The sequence below is a fragment of the Erithacus rubecula genome, assembly GCF_903797595.1.
Source record: "Erithacus rubecula genome assembly, chromosome: 5".
NCBI lineage: Eukaryota > Metazoa > Chordata > Aves > Passeriformes > Muscicapidae > Erithacus > Erithacus rubecula.
The window spans coordinates 49605228-49627294 of NC_136687.1; the positions used below are offsets into that span (position 1 = coordinate 49605228).

The 22067-nt window shown below is 42.2% G+C and overlaps 1 protein-coding gene across 2 annotated transcripts in view; it reads left to right on the forward strand.

Annotated features, from left to right (window-relative positions):
* UNC5C (unc-5 netrin receptor C) overlaps positions 1–22067 on the forward strand; it is a 242255-nt gene that overhangs the window by 187786 nt on the left and 32402 nt on the right. For both annotated transcript variants that reach the window (XM_079306932.1, XM_079306931.1), the window contains exons 5-7: positions 7878–8058; positions 10106–10273; positions 11399–11563. In XM_079306932.1, coding sequence (XP_079163058.1) covers positions 7878–8058; positions 10106–10273; positions 11399–11563 — 514 coding nt within the window. The remainder of the gene's footprint in view (positions 1–7877; positions 8059–10105; positions 10274–11398; positions 11564–22067) is intronic.

Sequence of the window (22067 nt, forward strand, 5' to 3'; positions counted from 1 at the left end):
GCTTCTCTGCTATCAGCCAGTCCTGCCCACCAGCCCTGACCAGTGTGAGTGTCAGCTGTACCATGGCATCCCTCCCCACTCCCAGGTTTATAGCCAATATCAAGCTGAACAATCCTGCAGGTTCTGAACCACCCAGGTAAATGTTTGGTCTGCTCCCATGCATGGCCCAGGCAAGCAGCAGAAGGACCAGCACAGGAACTCACACTGAGGTTTCTGCACATAGCTGATGGGGGAAGGGGCAAACTCACATATTCCTGAAGTGACAAAAAGAAAAAAAAATGAGTGGACTTAAAAAAAACCAGCTCCCTGCCCTAGCTCTATGCTTCTCTGCCTTCTGCTTTTCCCCAGTGGGGAGTAGGGTAAGGTGGAGAGATCAGCAGTCTGACTGCCAGCCTCATGCTCAGTGGAAATCAGACAGTGGAAATCGGACGGTTGCAGCTCCCATCACGAACAGAAACATCCATTTCAATTCCACTCTGCTCTCTGTGTGTGATTTTCTAAACCTAACCTGAGAAGGCAGGAAGGATCCCATTCTGTGATGCTCCAACAGTCATGGCTGGGTTGTTTAAGCAATTAACCCCTTAGCTCATTGAACTTGTTCTTTGGAAGACACCGGCATCGTATTGCACATGATAAAATATAGTTAGAGACACTGAATCACATCAAATTAACTCATTTGGGTAGGTTATAGATCAAAACTCAAATGAGATGTAAGATTGGTTAATATGCCATAAGCTGCCAGATGAACTTTTGCATTGAAATGTATGATTTGTGGTGCCTTTAACAGGGGGGTAATTGCTTCTTTAATTTTAATTGAGGTGTTTCACAGAGTAATTTAATTGCAGAACAGGGTGTAGTGTACAGTTTGGTGACCCAGTTGGGTTTAAAACTGTATGTGATATTTATCCACATTCATGGCTTTAATTAGGAACTGGAGCAAGGGGAAAAGGATCACTGAGTCAAGAGGCAGAAGAGGGTTTTGCCGAGTCAAGATGACTGTGACACAAACTGTTCAGCTGCTCTAGCCCAGGTAAAGGCTGGTGGGAGCAAGGGACTTCTCCAAATAGGCAGTTCCATCTAATTGATTATTAATATGACTGCTGTTTGCATTGTTTCCTGAGAGCCACTTATGTTTTGCAGCAGTTATCCCTTAATTGGAAGTTCATGTGTGTGCATTTCCATGCAGGTGTGTGTCACTGAGACAGTGTTTTGTATTCAGAACAGGAAAGTGAGCTCCAAGAGAGACAAGTGGAGGAGTTTGTGGCCACAAATGCTAATTGCTGAAAAGTGGCACTGTCCTTTGCAGTGCCTTGTGACATACATTAGAATTGCCTTTGGGTGTCAATGAGAGGAAGAGTGAGGAGGGAAGGCAGGTTTGTATAAAGAAAGAGCACAGCCCAAAATGAATGAGGGCTCCTTCGCTTTGGAGAGCCATTGGGTAAGGTCTGGCCATGCAGGCCTGACCTCCAAAGTATAGGATAGAGCACCCTATAATTGACAGCACCTGGTCCCCTACATTTCCATCCCTCTTAACATACATTTCAGCCCCCAGCCTACTGGTGGGTGGTCAGGTCACTCCTGCAAAGCCTGAGACATAGGCTACAGCCTCCTGCTTGAAGGACAGGTTTGCATTTGGATTTGTGCTTTCCTGGGAAGTATGCTGACTAGTAGATTATTAGATAGCCTTGTTTTTACATTTCCTACCAGTTCATTTCCACAATGCAGAAACCCATGTCAAAGAGAACAGGTCTTCTTGCAGAACTGCTTTTTTATGACTTTTCTACGGAACCTACTTTTTCCTGTACTTTCCCTTTCTAGTCCAGTTCCACTGATGCCAATGGAAGTGAGGGCAGAGCATGCTCCAAAGTGATCCAGTCACTGTATGATTCAGTTTAGGCAAGGATGATCCTGTGGGACTGGAGAACAGTCAGACTTCTAGTTCCTCCATGAAATATTACAATGGGAGATTTTCCACTGACATAACTCCTGCTAGCTTTTCCTCTTCTCTACAGCTGGCTTTCTGTGGCAAAGACAGCTCTGGGATTCTGGTTTAGCTAGCACAGCCTACCTGTCCACATGCCCACATGGTGCCAAAAGTGCCAGTCAACATGTGAGCTATGGGCCTCCAGTTCCAGTTCCTCTTTTAGATGGGAAAAGAAGCCCAGCATCTTCTAATGGCCACATAGCAGATGCTGTGATTTTCATTTAATAATGCGACGATCTGTGATTGAATTTGAGAGTCTGTGGAATAAAGTTCTCCCTCTGCTGCTACCAGTCCACCTCAGAAGTTTATTCTGAGGCTTAACTTTCCAGTTGTGCATAAAGAAAAGCTATAATGGGGCTGGAGACATCCAGCATCTGTGCATACACCCTGCAAGCAGAAAGCTGGATATATGTGTAATTAAGGAAGCGTTTCCACAGCAGGAACAACAATTCTCCTTATTGGCAGGAGAAGCACAATAAGAACAACTGAACAAAACACCATGGTGGTTTGCATTTGCTGTCTCACTCTCAATATGTTTTGCAGTCTCTCTTAGCTGTAATTTCAGTCTCTTTGGATATCACTTATTTTTCCTTTTATTTTCAGTCTTAAATGTTTATGAAATATCTTTCCAGTAAATAGTACATAGAGGTCAGCATCCTTTTCAGCAGACAATTGCTGGGATGAAACCAGATCCAAAATCAAATAACATTCTTCTAAGAGGCACTCAAGTCTCAAGGTACCTAAAATTGTTGCTGACTTGCATGAAAACTTCTAGAGTTTTCTCAGTCTCACTGAAACATCTTGTACTGTGCCAAGTTTGGTAGATAGTGAGTTAGTTTCACAAATGCTTCATTACTGGAATGTGTGTGTGTGTGTGTGTGTGTTACAATCCAGGTGAAGCTGGGGAGCTGAGATTTCCCTGTGGCTGCTGGAGGTGATGCCAGCTCAGCAGCAGGGGCTGCTGCAAGGCAAGCCATGCCACTGGGACCAGTTGGCACAGCTGCAGAGAACAGCAGCCACAATGCAGCAGGGATGGGAAGGCAGATGGAAAGCAATCCTACTGTGTCAACCAGGCACGGGGAATTCCAAAATTGCAAATTGCCTTTCATCAAGGCAAGTCTCTTGCTGGTCTCAGTTGTTTGCATCTTTTTCTTGTGAAAAATTGCACTGGAGGGCTTTGCCTGTGTCTGGAGGGTAGAAGACTCGCTGTTTTCGGCAGGTGCTCCTCACTCTGAGGATGACTCTAGGGCCGGTTGGTGCAGAGAAGGCAATGAGCAGCTGGGATCCAGAATCAGACCCTGCTGACTTAGCTCTTGAGATTGCCAGACATGCAGGGAACAACTCTTATGATCAAGAGGGTGCATCTAGATGAGATCATATTCCTTTTGCATCCTTGTGTTTCTTTCAGAGCAGATGTGTTTCTGCTCTACCAGTTTCTAAAACAGTCACGCATACGCAAGTGTGCCAAGAGATTTAAGTGCCCAGGAATGCTGGTAACTTGCTATGGCTAAATTTGTATCAGCAATTAGCTCCTGTAATAGGTTTTCCTGCGTGTGTAATCTCTTGTGTGATTTATGTTCCCTGTGTTCATTTAGTCTGCACAGAAGCCTGGCCTGTCTTTGCAAGTCTTAGTCTCTGTGTGCTGCTGCTGGAAACACCCTGTGGCAGCACAGGTCTGGCTGCAGCTGAGGTGGTTATTGCAGTTTTCTCTTCTTGCTGATGGTCTTGCTTCTCATGTTGGGTGGCATGTGGCAGGTTCCTTCTGTTAATTAGAACGAATGTGCCAATTATGTTAATGCATCTCCCGATACCAATCAGGGAATGATTAGAGACAACACATCTGTCTCTCACCAGGGAGCAGGATGACAGAAAAGCACTGCAAGGTATGTTGTTCTAAATTACAGACACCTTGGATCGTGCCTGCCCCCACTGGCCACAGGGACAGCTCAGTCTCCTGCAGGCTCACTTGCCAGCCCTTTAGCATCCCTGGATGTGCAGCTCCAGGGCAGCTGGCAGGATCCGTGTGCCCCATGGAACTGAAAGCTGCATCCAGAGTGCAGCTTTTGGCTCTGGCCAAAAGGTAGCAGGCTCCAGGTGCTCTCCAGCTTCTCAGCATCTGCAGATTCTGTTGGTCAGGTTTTCATTCACCACTCTCACACCTCAACTGAGTGGCCTTCTCTTGCTAGACAGTTTGTAGACACATAACAAAAGTACCTTCTTGTGTAGAAAATTAGCAAGAAGAAAAGGGATTTTGTGTCTGTTTTGCTCCAGGGGTTTGGTATATGAGAAAAAACATGTGCATGTTGTTGTAATTGTAATTTTCCTAGCTGTCATCCCCCAGAGGGTACACTTACCCCATCCTTCATGGCATAATTTTTGCTAATTAAATGATTGCTGTTAGGATAAGGAAAACACTGGTCCCATGCTTTTTCTACATATATGCATGACCATCAGAACATTAATCAATAACAGCTGGAAGGATGTGCCTGATTTAATCAAATACATAGAGCTAGGTACATGTTCAAGAATTGTTCTGATTGTAGCCAGGAAATATATATCCTTAATATTTAGGCAAAAGCAAACATCTACTCTAGAACATCTCCAGAGAGATGAAAAATGCAGGCATGAGGGGGTGGTTTGGTATGACCTTGAAGCCAAGTTTTTGCGCACTTTGAAGTGCCCATTTATATCCTGCTGCTCCTCTGTCCTCTCACCTGCAGGTGTACAGGTCTCTGGCACACAAGTGCCTAGTGCCTTAGCTGCCAGTAACTATTATTCAGGCTGCAGAATTAAATTCAGAGAAGTTTCTGCACTGACTGAATTAACAGCCTATTTCAGTAAGGGGGCTGCACCTTGGGGAATGACATGGCATCAAAAGAGATCGTTGCTTTTAACTTTGATAACAGTTTGCATACTTGTCACTCATAAATCACACTGTCTCATTCTGCTTGCTTTTCTTCTGTATTTGACACCTGATCTCTTCCTACTTACACGGCAGAACAACCCTACTCCCACTACTCTGGTTACCTAAAAAAAAAAAAATCTGAGCTTTGGTGCCACTGAGCACTGCAGTCACCTGCACCATAAAAAATGGGTCCAACAGTAATTGAAAATAAATACCAACAGCAGTCTCACATACTTTAGTGTGTTTAATTAGTCCCCATTTCTACAAGGACTGAGGGATAAAACACAACTACTAGAGGGGTGTTCTCTCTTTTGTGCTGCTTTACTGATGGCTAAAGTATGTGTGAAAGGAGACTCCCACTGCTTGTCAAATCATCCATCAGTTCCTTCCTTCAGATTTGACATTAGAGTTTGCAACATTAACAGACACCATGAAAACCTGGATGCCAGAAGACTGAATTAGATATATTAAAGAGATATCTTATAAAAGAAATGGCATTTAGACATGCACACACAGTACTGATATACTGGCAGGAAAAAAAGGCATCCTGTTCTTCAAACTTTTAGTGTTAGCAAATTCTGTGAGACATTAGGTGAAAAGGATCTTATTCCTAAGAGATTTGGTGTAGAGCCAGAAGCAATATACTGAATTATACAGAGCTGCTTTGTTTGGGGATTTTATTTATTTATTTATTTATTTTTATATTGGCATCTTCTCTTTTCATATTATCTTTGGTGGTTTTGCAGGGATGATAGGGAATTCAGTGCTTACAAGTTTAATTTTTTCTACTCATTTGAGACCCAGATTGAATATGTATGTGCATTTTTGCAGAGAGAGAAAATATTGCAGGGTAATAAAAAAACTAAAATACATGTTCTTGGGCATGGAGCCTTGAGGGAGCCAAAGGCTGTTATATTTTTGAATGGGCATACCAGAAATATTTTAAACTGAGCCTTAGACCATGTAGCCTGTAGTCCTGTCCTTACTGGTGTTCTGGTGTCCTCAATGTGCAAAGCAAAGAGTACAGGCAGATTTGAAAGTGGAATGTACACAGCTCTGGCAGTGCATGTAACATCTTTTACAGATCTGGCATAACCATCCCAGAAACAAATAGTGACATTAAAACCAAAGAAATACATGGGTTTTGTGGGAGAGGCAGCAGTTAAATGGCAGCATACCACTGATGGAGATAAGCTCCTGGCTTGTTTTTCAGTCTCGAATTCATGCAGACCCAGCTTGCAGGTGAGGAAGGAGCTAAATATTGACATTGACTGAACAGGAATCTGTCTTGATTATACCTGAAATCTATTAGGATTCAAGAAAGGCAGAAAAGCAAGTTTAGTCATTCTGACAAGGAAAAGCAGGTTATTGACTAAGAGCTTGTATATTCTATGGTGAAACATGATTGTGATGGTGATGGAAATACAGCCTCCAAAGTTTTATGTCTTTTTCTTCCTCCCCTGTCCCTTGCAGACACATGTATCCTTTCCAGAGCCCTTGTTACACCACTGTCTTTAAACTGCAGTATTGACAGCTGTGAGGCTGCCACATCCCACAGTGATCTGCTGTGACAGGGGTTTAAATCAAGCCTTCCTTGGAGCAGTGGCTCTGCATTCACTAAAGGTGTAGATCTTTGGAAGCAGCTCATACCTGAAGAGCATCCGCCCAAACTGGAGTAGGGGAGCTGGAGCTGCTTCAGGCAGGGCTAAAGGTGGGTGGTGGGCACCTGTAATCCAAGCCCACATCTGCCAGCACTGGGCTTGCAGCCTTGACTGGCTCTGTCTGGGGCTGAATAGAGCCCTCTGTGTTGAACACCAGGAGAATTCATTGTTTTTTCTCACCATGGTTTGGGGCAGTCTCTACACCTGTCTCAGGTGGTTTTAGGGGTATGTCAGTGCTTGGGTAGCTCCTCAAATGTCTTTAGAAAAGTGGGGCTTGTGGGAGAAGGACTTGGCTGCTGGCACCTCACAAGTCCTGTGGGTTAATTGTGGTTATGCTTTTCTTCCTTTGATTAAATCCTGGGCACAGGCTGAAGTGATCCAGTGACGTGAAGGCCCAGCTTTGATCCATCCAGGGCCCCAGTCCTGTCCTTCAGCACACTCAGTTCAAATGAAAACGAGCTACTAGATTTGCAGCCAAATTATATTAGAGTGGCTCACAGCAGTCAGCTGGGATATAGCAGGGTGTTTTCTTAGGAAGGCAATAAAGAGAATATTGTCTAGATTAAAAAATTCATATAAAAATATTTTTCTCTGCAACCGAGGAAATCATGCTTTATTAAAGCAAAATATAGCTTACACAAATAAAGAGGAAAAATAAGCACTGATGTCCTTGTGATTTCCTATTTTCTTGGTAACTGACTCTTTTTGTTTCATTCCCATTGAAGACAATGTGCATGTGAGTGCAAGTATACTTAAAAATATTGGGTTTGTGATTTGTTTGTGAGATCTCTCCACTCTGGTATATAGATCCTCATGGTGTTAGACCCAGAGCAGGTACCTACAAGGTTACTGCATTATTAACTGCCTAATTAGTTATGATATGGAAAGCAAGGGGTGAGATCTGTGCTGATTTAGGGTTTCTAACATTGTAGGGGAATTTTCTGTTTGCAGATATGCTCCTAGGGTATCATCCTTTCCTTCTGCCTTGCTTTCAACTCTGAAAGCACAGATCAGCTTTTCCCTGTTCAGTACCTGGCTGCCTTTGAGAATGCATTGATGTTTTCAAGGCAAGGCAAGACAGCTATTGTGCAGATGGGTGGGACAATAGGGCACTTGAAGGAAATGGGAGACATGGAGAGTGTTCTCCTTCTTTTCTGCCTGGTATTTTGTTTCAGCTGGTGATGTTCATCAGGTGAGTGTTTCGTCACATTCCTTGGCTCATAGTGTTTTCTGGGATGAGCAATGTAATCACAGATACTGTGTCTGTCCATATTGGTGTGACTTGGTGCTGACTCACTGCCTCCCTCTGGCCCTTTGACACCCCAAGGTGGAGTGGCTGAAGAATGAAGAGGTGATTGATCCCGTGGAAGACCGAAACTTTTACATCACCATTGATCACAACCTGATCATCAAGCAAGCCCGGCTTTCTGACACTGCCAACTACACCTGTGTTGCAAAAAACATCGTGGCCAAGAGGAAAAGCACCACAGCAACTGTGATAGTCTATGGTAGGTGATGCCTTGTACTGTTGCATGTGGATGAACACGCACTCAGAGCAGGAGGTGGGGCAGCAGGGGGATGCACAGTGCCCGTGGGCAGCTCTGGCTGCAGTCAGTGCCCAGTGCCTGTGCTGCCTGGTGACCTGCAGCCACACAGGGACTGCAGTCTGGGTGCACTGCTGAAACCCTCAGAAGTCTGATGGCTTGTCTTATTGGTGACAGGCAATGGTGTTGAAGGAGGAACAGCCCCTTACACCAACAGCCTCATTGGACAGAAGGTGGCTGTTCTCCTTGCTGTAACACACACTGGCTGTGTAAGCAAGGAGCCACCAGGGCACCTCCTCCAGCAGGAGTGTCCAAGGCATGGCTTACCACCAACACAGTTCATGTTATTAGTGACCCTTTTCAGAAATTAGAGTGAAACTGATAGTGAGTTTGTGCTTCCAGTGACTGGTAAGAGTGTCAGAGCTCATCAGCATCCACCATTGTCTTATATCTTTAAATAAGCTTATTTTCGGTGCCTACCTCCAAAGCATACACCACATCAAGAGCAAAGAAGCAAAGTGTTCTGGGACTGCAGTTGAGGTGCACAGCCTAGGTTAACATCAGGGGAATATGAATCCTGGCATAGCATTATTCTGTGTCAGCATCCACAGTCCTGAGGCTGGCTGTGCCTTGGCTGGGAAAAGATGGGATTCCCTCCTAAGATCACTTCCAGCCTGTGTTGCACTGCAGCTCTGCTTCACCAGCCCAAGCCTTTGCCCCTGCAGAGTTACTTGCTCAAATTCATTCCAGGTGGGGGTATCCACCAGAACAAAACCTGCTCTGATTATGTGCCAGCTGACTGAACTGGTGTTTCTTACAATCAGCTTAATTATAGGATAGACAAGTAGGAAAAAAATCCCTATGATTATCCCTAATATTCATTTCATATTCAGGGTGGTAGTTAGATTTAATTGTAAGCAGTTGCTTCTCTGAAGTTACAATGAGGGCTTTTTTACTTCAGTTTTTATAGAAAACTGACTGAATTGAGTTGATTAGCAGTGCTTTTGATATTGAAGGATGGACCATGCAAGAGCACTATGTTTTGTAACTGAGATGAATGCAGAAACATAAAGATGTAGGCGTACTACAGCCCTTCCTCACACACATACAGAATTTTTTTCAAAAGTGTATTCAAGAGACATGTGCAGGGAGCAGGCACTTTTATGAGTTTTGCAGCCAGATCTGTTTAAGGGTTGTGTCATATCATAAACATTTGGGTTTAGGGAATCCAAGCAGTGAATATGTTATTATCCATACCTGACATTATTATGTAGAGCACAACTCCTTCTTCATCCCTCCATCTATCCCAGAAACTGAGGTGGGTGAAATGGAGAGTCAGCATAAATATCTTCCCAGAGATAAATATCTTCCCAAAATCCCAGAACAGAAAGAAATGCATTTAGTGTTAGCTCATTCTAAACAGCTTAGAGAAGAGCTGGGACATTTATATATGCACCAGCTATGTCCACACAGAGGGGTGAGTGAAGTTGTCCTGACATCCAGAAAGGATTCATTCATTCATCCTGACATCCTGACATTACCTTCTTGAAAAAAAGAAAAAGAAAATTCTCCATAGCTAATCGAAGCATGGAAGTCTTTCAGCATGCAGAGGTGATGGGTGCATCTGAGCATGAGTGGAAATGCAGGTTATCTCCCTCTGGAACACAGTGCAGCTTTCAGAGCACAGGCTTCTGGCTGCCAGAGCTCTCTGAACCTGCAGGGGTTTTGCTCATACACACTCCACCCAGGTGCATAAGGCTGGGTCAGATTGGTTTTCAGGATAAGGCAGGTCACCTGCCAGCCCTGATAGTCATCAAGTGGTGTTTTTCATTCAGCATCAGCATTTATTCAGCTTGTACAGAGACTTCTGGCATACCCTTGGTGTGCTGGAGACGTGGGTTTGTGCCTGTCCAGTGTTTCTCATGCCATCTCTTGTGGCCAGAGCCAGAGCCTTGGGGCTGCCCAGGCTGGTCTGCCTGTGTGACCACACTCCTTTTCCCTGTCTCTGCAGTGAATGGAGGCTGGTCCACCTGGACAGAGTGGTCTGTGTGTAACAGCCGCTGCGGGAGAGGCTTCCAGAAGCGCACGAGGACCTGCACCAACCCTGCCCCGCTCAACGGCGGCGCCTTCTGCGAGGGACAGAGCGTCCAGAAAATAGCTTGCACCACTCTGTGTCCAGGTGCAGTATGGGCAGCACACATAAACACTTCATCTGTCATCAGTCAGGTCAGGAGAACGCTGGTAGTTGCAAAAGCTTCCTTCTCGTTTTTAATAAATGCAGCATTTCAGGGAATTAATATTCAACTGTAGTGCGTAAGTAGATAAAATAGTGAGCACATCTTATCGAGCAGCACAGCTTCCAGCCCTTCTTTTGCACACTGCTTGCACTGTGGTCTCAGCTCTTATAATTCAGGGGATTTGGGGAACATTCAGAGCTTCAAAATGTAGTAGATAAAGGTTGAAAGCTCTGGAAAAGAATTGGGATTTGAATACAGAAGGCAACTGTGATGTAAATATGTTTGCAATGTCTGTTCAGTCCAGCTGTCTCAGCAAGTAAAGCATCTGGGATGTGGATATTAAATTTGAGGCAGATGTTTACCTGACATATACAATCGTCAAATACAAAGGCATTTTTAATGGAAAGAGATGTGTATCCATACTATCAGAAGTTTTTTAAATGTAAACTTCTGAAAAACAAGAAATACTTTCTGGACATGCAATGTAGTTGGTGACTTCTCTGATGGCAGTAAGGCCATCTTCAGCTTGTGAAGTTTGGTAATCCAGCTCTGTCACTGGAACAAATTTATATATTGTTCTTCAGCTGCTCATTACAGTGGTTTTGAAAATAATTTGTAGGATTTTGAAAGGTGCTAAACACATTCCTGATTCTGTTCGTGTGAAATAAATTGGTTTCTCTAGAGATGTCTTTTAATAGAAAATATTTACCATTAAATATCTTCCTATTAAAGAAGAATTTCTGGACAAATCTAGCTTCTGTGTTAAAAAATGTCACCTGCCCTCCATAAAATAAAATCACAGATTTCTGACTTGTTGCTTGTACATTTTGAGCACAGATAAACTGGTTACAAGTGTGTATAGAGGAGAGGAAAGAACAGAAATGGGGCTGGGGCAGAGAGAAAGGTTTTTGGGGTGAATGTGCATTTAGAGGTCAGAAGTAGAAGAGCAGGTTGATGATCCTTCTACCTTGCCAGGAGTGGCTGGGAGCTGCAGACTGGCTTGTGCTGACACACGTCTTGGTCTCCCTTTTGTGTGCCCTAACAAGCTGTGTCTCTCCTTGTCTCAGTGGATGGCAAGTGGACACCCTGGAGCAAGTGGTCCACCTGCGGCACGGAGTGCACGCACTGGCGCCGGAGAGAGTGCACGGCCCCGGCTCCCAAGAACGGGGGCAAGGACTGCGAGGGGCTGGTGCTGCAGTCCAAGAACTGCACAGACGGGCTCTGCATGCAGGGTAAGTGCCCTCTGCAGGATCTGGGATGTATGTGTGAAAGAACTGCAGATCAGCATCAGTGACCAACTCACGTTTGTAGGAGAATTGAGTTAGGGACCAGTCTGGGCACCACACTCCTCTTGCCTGGAAAATGAAACACTGAAGAATTAGAAAGAGTCATAACAGAGCCTTCTACTGCCTGCCCTCCTCACCAAACTGCCCTGCTCCCTGTATTCCCTCAGCATCTGTCCAGAGAAGCTTGGCAGTGGCTCTTACAGCAATGCAAATGGAAAAATAGAGCATTTAGAGCAAAGTTAGCATTTTCAAAAGAGTAAACTTGGCCAAGCAGATCAACTTCTGGCTTCTCACTGTCAGGAATTGTGAGTGCATGTGTTTCTATTTGAATAGTTATGCTTCTTTTTTGAATTCTGGGTGACCTGTGGTAGAAAGAGGCACACTTCATCAATGCAGTGCTGATGCAAGCTTCCTATCTGGTTGCCAGCATGCTACAGTCTCATGAAGATAAGCTCTAGCACTGATGTATATGCCAGCTGTGCCACCATGCAGTGGTCCTGCCTTTCTGACTAATAGAGAGAGAAGCAAAGAAAAGCAAGTTTTAAGTGTAATTCTGACATACACTGATGAACAATTACTCGGCTCTACACTCCATCCCTTCTCAAAAATGAGGTCTTCTCTTCAAAACACCCTTTCACATTTTATTAGTACAATAACCTGAGCTAGAATCCTCGCATACAGCTCTTTCCTATTCCTTCATCCCATCTCTCTGCAGTACTTCTCTGTCAAGCCTCAGCTCTCTGTTGTCCAAAGAGTTGTGGCTATACCCTTCCAGTACCTCTGTGTCCAGATCATAAAATGCTTTGAGTTCTATCATAAAAAAGGAATAAAGAATTCTTATTCTCTGAGCAGGTTACTTTTGACTGAAATATTCATGATGACAGAAAATGACACTGTCAGCTAATAAATTGGTCTGCTCTTTGAATAAGTGCTATATAGGATAGCTGCTATGTTGGTAGTGACCTCTGAGCTACCCTATGGCACAGCATCACCATTTACTTTGGGGTTCCCCAGATTTACAAGTATCTTCCTCCATGTGGCTCACACAAGAATTTCCATCGTGCTAAAAGCTATTAGTCAATGTCAGCAGTCTATAAAGCTGTAATTCCTCAAAACAGTTGTTTTTATGGTGAAATTGGAAAGTTAGCATGCAGAACTACTCTCTTTCTTGTTTCTAAGGATTGGGAAAAAAATCCACCTATGTCTTACTATATAACACCTTGATGACTTTTATTGTAGGGAAGCTAATGCACCCCTAGTTCCAGCAGTGTTAATAAGTCATTATGGCAAATTAGGAGGAAAAGATGCATTTCCCCACACAGAAGAGCTCTTCACTATCAGATTATATTTAGACAGGTGTATGTCATCTTTGTGTATGTGCATAAAGAGAGTCATTTAAGCAGAAATCTTGTGGAAAAGTAGATATAATAGTAGAGCAGAATAAAAGCCCTGTAGGGATCTCATTTATCTGTTGATGGTATAATGCATTTTATTTGTGAAAGTGGATGCTGAGTATAAAGCAGAGGTCTTCAGCAGGAGAGAGGGTGAAACTTGTGAATACTATTCTGCTTCATATATACGAATATAGGAAGTGGTAATGAAAAATATGCAGTCACATAATGACCTGCTTAGCTCTAGGGGCCATGATAATTCTTCAGTGTTGGAATTTAATGGCAGTGTTTTAATGGTGCCTTTATACTCACAGGGTTTCATATACCTGTAAAACTCCCAGTCCTGCTCCCTGATCCATCACTGCTGAGAAGATTGATTTGCTGTACTTCATGGCAGTGTGCCTGCTGCTCTTTCTCTTTCTCTCTCTCTCCTTCCCTCTCTTTTTCTTTATTTATCTTTCTTAGTTTATGCAAAATCAATCTGAACACTTACATTTTTGCCCATGTGGATTTAGATTCATAGAAAATCTGCCTGCTGAGCCAGGAAGACACAGAGCACTCCTTTTTTCCTAAAACAACATGCCTCTTTCCACATTATTTGAGGCTTTGGGGGTCTGGCCTGGAACTGACAATTCTCCTAGCCTGGGCACTTGTGGATTCACAATGGTCTTTTCCAGTGGCTTCATGCCACTGGATCTACCATGGCACATGTGGCATGGAGGAAGCTTCAGCCACCTTTGCTCTGTGGCCACAGCCCTCTGGGAGATCTGTTGGCCAGCTGTTTACCTGCACCATAGTCAAATCCAGTTCCTAGGTGCTCTGGTGCTGCCTCCTCACTGTTAGTCTTTAGTGAGAGCTTGAAGGTTGACACCATGGGTGTAGTTGAGGTCAAAGAACTAGTCAAAAGTAGATACTCTTGCCAGGAGTCACCAGCCTGTTGGTCTGACAAAAACTCACTTGTAAATATATATCTCTATATAGCTGCATGTAAAAGATATCCTGGAAAATGCTGGATTGAATGAGTCTAATTTACAAACCCTTTCTCTTCCAGTCTATTATTCACTTCAGTAGCATCAACTGGATAAATCAATAAGCTCTTTCATCAGACTGCCCCTGCTCCAGCAAAAAGCACAAGTCTGCATCACCATCGATTTCTGTGGGGATAAAAACAGTGGAGCTTTCTCCATCCCTTGTAATTACAGTATTTTACACCCAAAGCTGTAGTTTGTGCTTACCACTAACTGTGGCATTTCTCATGCAACTCTGCTGTTGCATTTATTCAGACTAATCATCTTGCTGGTGCACACACACTTTCCCGTATCCAGTAGTTAGTGTTTTTCCTAAGGGATGAGGGGATGAACAGTCATTAAACTAGAGAGCCCACAGAGAGCCAGCAGGCTGAATTGAAGAGGAGAAGCAGATGTAGTGAAAATTTAGGGCAGTCATTGCTATTTTAAGTTTTCGAGTACACAACATTGTCTAGCAGTTCCCATTATAACAATTTCATAATTCCCCTAATAGCATTAATACGATCTTCTGGAACAAAATCTGCTGTAGGTGTAAGAAGAATTGGCTGGTTACCACCCACACTAGTTGCATTATTGCTTCCATAGCTGTATTATTTCCCATTTGATGTATGAGTACTGTGGTAAATACTTCAGTGCAAGGAACAACACTTTAAAGGCACGCACTGCATCTCACAGGGGATTGCTGTGAACTGAAGCACTGCAATTAGCCCTTCACTCCTATCACCTAATGATTTTGGTGGGTGTTTTGTGTGGGGAATGAGAAAGCAAAGCACTCTCCTGCTGCCTCAAACTTCAGTACAAGTAGTTCCCTTCACCTAGGTCGCAAACATGTTTAAAGTGACATACCAGGGGAAGTGTTTTGCTGGGCTCAGTCTGGAATGAGTGTAGGATCGCTTGTGTGGTACAAAACAGATGTTCCTGTTTTGCATTTTGTGCAAAATTCTGCCCATAGTCAAGAGGAGGTGGACAACCTGTGAGGGAGACAGCTGTGCTGTGTGGTTATGTTGGAGGCTTATGACCTGGGCTGTGACATGCAACACTCATGCTCACAGCATGTCATTATATCCTTTCTGTTGAGGGTCTGAAGGGACAGTGTTCTGGTCTGTATTGTCCCTGTTCTGAATGAATAAGCACAGCAAGTCCATAGGCATGTGCCTGCTGTCTTTTAGGCTTTTCTGGAATCATGCCTGGGACATGCAGGGTTGGCACCAGCTCAGTCAGAGGGAGACAACCAGTGCCCCTTTTTATGCTCACTTTTGGCTTTACTTGACCACTGTGTCTTTTCATAAAATGCTGGCTAAGTTGTGTTTTAATTTTATTTTTTTTTCAAAACACAAAGCTAACTCTCTTACAGCAACAAGCAAGATGACACAGAAGCACATGTTGCTTGAGGACTATGAGTTATACAGTTGCACAAATAGTATATTTCTCTGTGAAGTAAAATTGCTTACTTTATACAGTCTCACAATATGGAATTAAAACCTATCATTGAATAGGAACAAAAGGAAATTTCCACCTGTGAATCATTGCCAAGGGTAATCAGATCCAGTATGGACTTTCCCTTTGTTTCTTGAGCATGAAAAGACTGAGATGTGCTGCTGCCATTTTAAAAAATGGAGGAAAAGATCCAAAATATCTTCACCTGTTTCTACAGACAATATTCTGGACTAACTCTCAGGTCACTCTGGTCTTCTCCCTGCATGCAGCTTAACTACTTGGAAATGCAAATAGCAGATGCACCACTGGAGGAAAAGACACCCTACCGTGGTGAAGATGTTATTACCAGGCTGGTAATGCCATTCCTTCTTAGAAAAAGCTGCCTTTTCAAAGAGTAAATTGATGTGACATGGTGACAGCAAATCTGTATCTATGGAGTGCTCTGAAATCCTCGTCTGAAAAGCAGCATGAAGTTCACAAGGTTCCCTCTTGCAATGATAGTGCCTAAGCAGGTGAAAAAGGTGCAGTTTGTCCTGGGCATGAAATAGTAAAATGGTGCCCTTTTCAGTCTTGTCTCTGTTTGTACACAGGTCCTGAGTAGAAAGCAAGGCTACCCTGATACTAGCATCTCTTTCTTCCCAAAACATGCATATTCTGTACATGTCCTGCTTGATTAATGTAACATGTCAGAAACTCTGGTGGAATAAGTATTTCTTTCCCTTTTTGGCTTTATTTGAAAGCAGACATTCAGGGAAGAATTACAGGGCAGAGCAGCTTGATGAGGACCACAGGTCCACCAGAGCAGATCAGTGTGCAAAGAGCAGGGGAATGTTTTCCAGACTCCAGAAGGTAAGCAGAACTCTCTCAAGGGAGACTGCAACAGAAGCCTGTGTGTGCAGAGGAATGAAATAAAACCTTTTATTAAGAACATGTGGGTCAAGAGGGAAATTCTAATACATTCAGTCTGTCAGCATAATGACACAGCCACCTGGCCTGCTTTGGGCTAGCAGGGGGAGTTCATTCATTTGAAAAAAGGCATCTCATCTGTTTCTAGAGGAAGTTTTCCATAATATTGTTTTTTGATATGAGTAAAGGGATGTGCTATTCCCAGCTACTATGTAATGGTGTGGCAACCAAGGGAGTTTATGCACACATCTCAGAGTTATGACTCATCTCTATTTTATTGTAGTGACATGAAAAATCCCCAGCTGAGAAGCATGCACACTCTGATGGGCCCTGTGCAACTGAGAGCTCTTGCCTAGAAAACCAACTGCTTGAAGCAGATAAAAGTGTTGGGAGAAAGAAGTGCAGAGCACAGGCAGAACCCAGGGCACTGAAATCCCTGTGTCTTAACCCCAGTCATCTCAGAAAGAGCCACTTCCACAATACTTTTAAAGAAAGCAGGTGCTGTAAGGTGTCTAGGCTGTTTTCAAAAATTTGCACAAATTAAAAAAACATTATAGCCATTCAGAGAGGAGAAAAGAGCCTTGTATATCTATACTTTTCATTCTTTATTCTCTTAGGTTTTCTTTTATTCTTTCCTATCCCTCTACACATTAAAAAACTCAAAAAGTTACTCAGATAAATGAAAGAAGAATTCAAATCTTATGAGCTCTAACTGATATATTGATTTAATTGTAGAAGAAAACCACCCCATTCTGAGACAACAATGTGCATTTATATTATCTTTTTCTTATAGAAAGGTGGATATATTTCATGATTTTTGCTCTCCTGTCAGGATGTCAGGCAGGGCAAAGTTACATGAGCATCTGAAGCCTCATCAAGGAGCAAGTGAAAACAATCAGAAGTAAAACTCAGTGCTGTCTATTTCTAAATCTGGACTAACAAAATGACTGGCATGCTTGGATGAAAACTCATGTTTGGGAGGGAAGTTTCTAGAATTTGGGAAACAAACACTGATCTGATCAGCTGATTCTGTAGTCTCTGGGATTTTTGAGGTTATAAACTGGGGAATACAAGTTACTTTATGTGTGAGCATAAGAACTGCCAAAGATGGTTTTACCTGTTCCATGTGGATAACACATGACCCTTTTGGTCCAGCATTCTCAACAGTTTTGATCCCCTCTCCTAGATCCTCTTCCAATTGTCCCTCCCTTTCTCTAGCTGTCTGCCATGTATCCTTTATCCTGTGGTGTCCCTTGTCCTCATTTCAGGGCTTTTGTCCCACTACAACAAAGTCAGCCCCAGGAAGTTTATTAGCATTCAGTCATTGCAGAGTGGAATTTGCAAATACACATCTAGTGAATTGCTGTTCTATGTTCAATGCATGTGTTTACTTTTGCCATCAAACATGGATAACAAAGCCAATGCTGAGGTCCTACTAAAGGCTCACATAGGATTTAACCAAAAGGTCAAAGTCCTTAACTGCAGAAGATTTTGTAATGTCAAATTTTGATATTCTAATCCACATCAAATTTTAGCAATAAATTATCCCTCTCTTCCATCTTCCCTTATTCTCATATAGATGTCATGCATGTTTAAACTCAGGCAAGACCTTTCTATCAATGTTAACAAAATGTCAGGATCAAATTTAAAATGAAAACATAATTGCAGTCTTAATTATAGAATATCATAAACTCCTATTCAAGGAGAGAACAAGAGAGTGTCCCCATTTAACTCACCCACTCAGGAAAGATCTGAGATAATACCCAAGTAAATAATCAGTCACAAAACCTCAAGCTCCCTGTTTATTAGCCCACCCTGAATATGCCAATAATTAGTCCTTCAGAAGGAAAATAAATTGCTGTGCATTATCTCTGGGATGCCTGATATCATATCTGACCTTCAGCATCATTGCTACAGACATGAAGGTCTTTCTTTAGAAAAGAAAATGTAGGAGGAGGAAGCTGAGCACATTCTGTCTGAAAGATTTTTGCTGTGCCAGGAACTGTGTTGTTGGGTTGTTTTTTTTTGTTTGGTTGGTTGTTTTGTTTTGTTTTGTTTTTTGTTTTGGTTTTTTTGTTTGTTTGTTTGTTTTTTGTTTTGTTATTGGGTTTTTTGTTTTGTTTTTGGTTTGGTTTTTTGTGTTTTTTTTGTTATTTCTAACCAGCACAAGTAAGGTATAACATATCACATCTTGGTTTTGTGATACATTTCCTGGGAAATAGCAAGGGAGAGAAACAATTAACAACAAGTAGAGTTTATATTTTATTGTTAATACTTTTCCAATCTTATTAGCAACACATTAAGTGAACATGAAGCCTTGACACTAAACATTCAAAATATGGGATTTACTCTAAGATTACTCCTGTAGCATTAACTCTGCCCCTTGTATAAAAGAAAATACTGGAAATATTCAGCCTCTGAACAGTGGAACTCTCACAAAGCAATTTAAACTCCTGAATATCAAATTAAATCTCAAAAAATCTTTCTTGTGAGCTGGGAATATGTGACTGTTTGGCCATCATAGATAGAAACCTAGATGGACTTAGATGGAAGCCAAAAACATTGCAATGTATCTGAATTAATATTTTAAAAGCCCTTGAAAGTCTTTTCTGAAAGCTTTGAGCCTTTGCACACTGTACTGATCACCTAGAATTTCCTTTAAAAGTAGTGAAGAGACTCAAGCAAGCTGGTGATAGCTGTAGGAATGATGGTGAGTAAGGTAAGGCAGAAGGAAACAGGACTGGTAATGCAAGGTCACAGCCACGGTCACAGCACTGAACACTGCAGAGACATATAACTTTATTTTCTTCTTTGTCTCAAAACCTTCTCTGTGTAATGGAATTCAGAATATGGAACTGATTGATGTCTCTTTCCATGAGTGGAAAAAAACAACTGAAATTGGGCCGACATGGAATTCAGAATGGCATTTTACAGGGAAAGGGAGACAGGCTGAATTTCTAGAACTTGAAATTTGGAAACAGCAAGATATACTTGGGATCCAGTGAACCAGAAATTAACAAGAAGAAAGTTCCTAGGGTTCTTAAAATAATTTAATTCAAACATTCCAGGATAATTTCTGAGACTGAGACTCATTATGGAAAATTCCAGCAAAACCCAAAGATTTTAATATAAATTCCTAGCTACTGGAGCTGGCCCAGTGAGGAGGGTAATATGACTTAATGCTGAAAGAACACCTCAACTTGGGAATTAAGAAGCAATTGGGTGCATATTTTTTGGGTCTGGTATAAAAAATAATTACCAGCTTGCTGGCTTTGAATTATCAGATGTGTATGTATCACAGCAAAAAAAGAGTTTACTGAGTTGTTTCAGTAAATTCATATCACTTTTTTTTTTCACTTTTTATATACCACATACCTACATTAACTCATCCAAGAACTGCTTCCTTCAAATGTTAAGCATCTGCAGTAAGAATCAGTCTCTTTATCTGTTTGCTGAGAAAGGAAGGCAATAGTTGAATGTGTGATGTCTTGTTTTCTCAGAGGTGATTTGAGGACATTGATTTTGGAGCCAAAAGGGGGAGAAGTGCTGCTGCAATATGTTATGCTCAACCTGTTGAGTTCTTTAGGGCAGGATGCTTTTGAGGCACATCATGTGGCTACACTTTCAGAAGGACCATGGAATTACTTGACCCCAGCTCTTTTTGAAACTGCTACAGAGAGAGTAAAGAGAGTTTATAGATTTGAAGCAAGTGGGGCCAGATTAAAGTATGATTATTAAAGAAACTAGCAGTTATTGTGTGCTTAATGCAACCTTCACTTTATTAAATGAAAGTGCAGGTCTCCAGTTCTCACTGATCTCAATGCAGTCTCAAACTATATATCATGAACTGTGACCTCAGCAGCTAATTCTACAAAAATATTTCTTTGCAGGGTAACTGTAAATATTTTCATATATGTGACCTAAACTGTAGGAACCCTAGTAAATAACTGGCCAGAAAAATCATCTTCAGCTCCTTCACCTGTCTTACCTATATACTTTCTGGGAAAAGGGAAAACAGGCAGGAAAAATGCAAATTGAAAACTGGGCATTTTTCTTTCTCTCTTATGTGGATATTTTAATTTCTGCAAGAGCTCAGAACAGTCATTTTGGTGACAGTCACATGCAGATGTGCTGAGGGCCATCCAGTGACACAGAGCAGCCTCTCTGTCTCCTGGGGCCTCTGGCACAAATGTGCTCCCAGCAGGTCAGAGCAAGGCACGTGGGACCAATGCTCAGGCTTCCAGTGTGTGGGGATCATCTGCCTTCACCAACTGCACCAAACTAATTAAATGAGCTTCACAATCTATTCAGTTAAATGGCCACAATTTCCCAGATCAGTGCCAAGTGTGACTGATGCTTAAATTGAGTTAAAGTAAATTGATAAAAAGCCTGCTGTAGTCTTTTCTATATGTCAACATTGGATTGGTTAATTTTTCAAGTACAGTCTGACATATTCAACCTTCTTCACTTTCCCAGTGTGCTGCATCATTATAAAGGTGATTAAATTGCTCTTCTCATGCTTTCTAGAAACAAAATAAGCAATGTGTATTTTAAACACCTTTTTAATGGTACATCTGCATTTGTGCAAAGGATTTGTGCCAATGTAATTAATTTAGTCAAAAAAACTCCATCTTTGACACTTGAGAGAAACACTTCCATAGGGACAAAAATATATTTGCAAACCTAAATTGAACTATAAAGTAGAATACATGGAGAAACAATAACTTAACTAAAGGCTTTTTACTGAATGCTTTACCATGCAATTACAGTGATTCAATTTCTGTGTGTTAACCTGAGCCTCCCACTGATTCTCCAGGTTTGACATAGGGTTAGGTACTTGTACAGTGAGAGAAAGAAATACCCATTTTGGTAAGTCTTTGAGAATCTCAAACAGCAGGCACTATGCAAGCATAAAGTATGATTATTGCTGCTTTAGTCATTCAACAGTAAGTTACACAACAAAATAGCAGAAGCACTCTTGAAAATATGTATTTCCCAACAAGCTGTGGGAAGAAGCTTGAATTACTTTTCTCAAAGTAACTCACTGTGAAACCAGCTGTTCTGAGTCAGCAGCCTTCCTAGAGTCAAACCCTCCAGCACCTTTCTAAATTCACACTCATTAAAAAAGTTCATCACCCTGGTAGAAGTCCCTTAGGTATTTGCCAAGCAGTGCTGTTCATACAAGGAGGAAGAAAAAAAAAATCTCACACACAAAAGATCTCTCTTCAGTGCAATTACTCTGAAAGAGGAGGGAAGACATTCTTCATTATTTCATTTGCTAATCCCAGCAGGTTTGCATCATTATCTGATGAAAATGTCCTTTTCTCATTGTTTGAAGGCACAGTCAGAGGGTCAGTGTGACATTGCTCCCTTTGGATAACCCCATTCTCTTGTGCTGGGCTCGTGGCAGTAAGCCTGCCCCCTGCCCATCACCAGAGCATGGCTGCAGGCCTTCTCCTTGCCCCTGCAATGCCCACTCCCCTTTGGAGGAGTGGAAAAGGTGTGCTTAAAACTAATTTTGTTGTAAAATGTCCCACCCAAATGGCAGAAACATCCTCTAGTATCCTTGCCTCTTCCTCCTGTTTTAGCAGATGTATCTTTGAATGAGTGCACAAAACATTTCTGTGGAGAAAATTGGCATCAGTCTCATGTAGCTGCAGGGGTGCTGTCTGTAGTTAGCAGCAAGAG